The sequence below is a fragment of the Sphaeroforma arctica genome, assembly GCF_001186125.1.
Source record: "Sphaeroforma arctica JP610 unplaced genomic scaffold supercont1.140, whole genome shotgun sequence".
Lineage (NCBI taxonomy): Eukaryota > Ichthyosporea > Ichthyophonida > Sphaeroforma > Sphaeroforma arctica.
The window spans coordinates 134894-135964 of NW_014040418.1; the positions used below are offsets into that span (position 1 = coordinate 134894).

The following is a 1071-nucleotide window of genomic DNA, read 5'->3' on the forward strand; positions in this document are numbered from 1 at the left end:
TATATATATATATATATATATATATATATATATATATATATATATATATATATATATATATATATATATATATATATATATATATATATATATATATATATATATATATATATATATATATATATATATATATATATATATATATATATATATATATATATATATATATATATTTATATATATTACTAAATGCATACCCTCGGGGTAACGTTAAACACACGAATACATCTCACCTCCATAGACAATGCCACTTTATTGGCAAATAGTCGCTGATTTCCCACCCATCCTCGTAGAAGAGCGGGAGCCGCTTGGTTCGCTGCTTGCATCTTTTTTACAAACGTGAAGCAAAAGGATCTCTAATGAGCTAATGTTCGTCTGTAAGATATAATTGCGAAAATATATATTTATATGTGCTGTTAGGCGTTATTACTTTATTATATCAGTCAGGCGTTTATTATAGGCCGTCATCAAGGTAGAACTGTTCATTACTTCACTTGACTGAAGTGCGGGGTCCCGGTCCTCTGGGCCCTGAGGCCTGGAGAGTCCTGGACATGCTGAGTGATGCAGTCCTGGACACCTGATCCCTGGGGCCTGGACTCCAGACTCCAGAGAGATTCCATCGCAGCTTCCCTCGTAAATTTAAATATTCATTTTTGGAATGGTTATTTTTAGAACTGGATTTGCTCGGCTCTCTCACTGATGAGTCTGTAGTATTTTTAGAGTCTAGCTAGACTGAAGAGGCTGAAATGCAGGCCAGGGCAGCAGCTGATAAAGCAAATAACAATATATATATATGTGTATATCTTTTACTTCCACAGTAGGTCAGTTCCTGTAGTGTAATCGTAGTACATTCCCAAGTTCTCTCAACGATGTCTGCCGCACGTGCAGCTCAATCTCTCCACGTCTGTCGCTTATACCGCACTGCGCTCGGAGAAGCTCGGAGGTAGATTCACACTCACACGCCTTTACATTCAATTTATTCACACCAGTAGTATATGCATGTTCGCACACACACGCACACACACACATACATACACACACATACACACACACACATACACACACATACAC

The 1071-nt window shown here is 36.8% G+C and overlaps 1 protein-coding gene across 1 annotated transcript in view; it reads right to left on the reverse strand.

Moving 5' to 3' along the window:
- SARC_02945 (hypothetical protein) overlaps window positions 1–433 on the reverse strand; it is a 3083-nt gene extending 2650 nt beyond the window's left edge. The window contains exon 1 of the mRNA XM_014303290.1: window positions 234–433. Within this exon, the coding sequence (XP_014158765.1) occupies window positions 234–326 (93 nt within the window). The 5' untranslated portion in view covers window positions 327–433. The remainder of the gene's footprint in view (window positions 1–233) is intronic.
- Between the last annotated feature and the right edge of the window lie 638 nt (window positions 434–1071).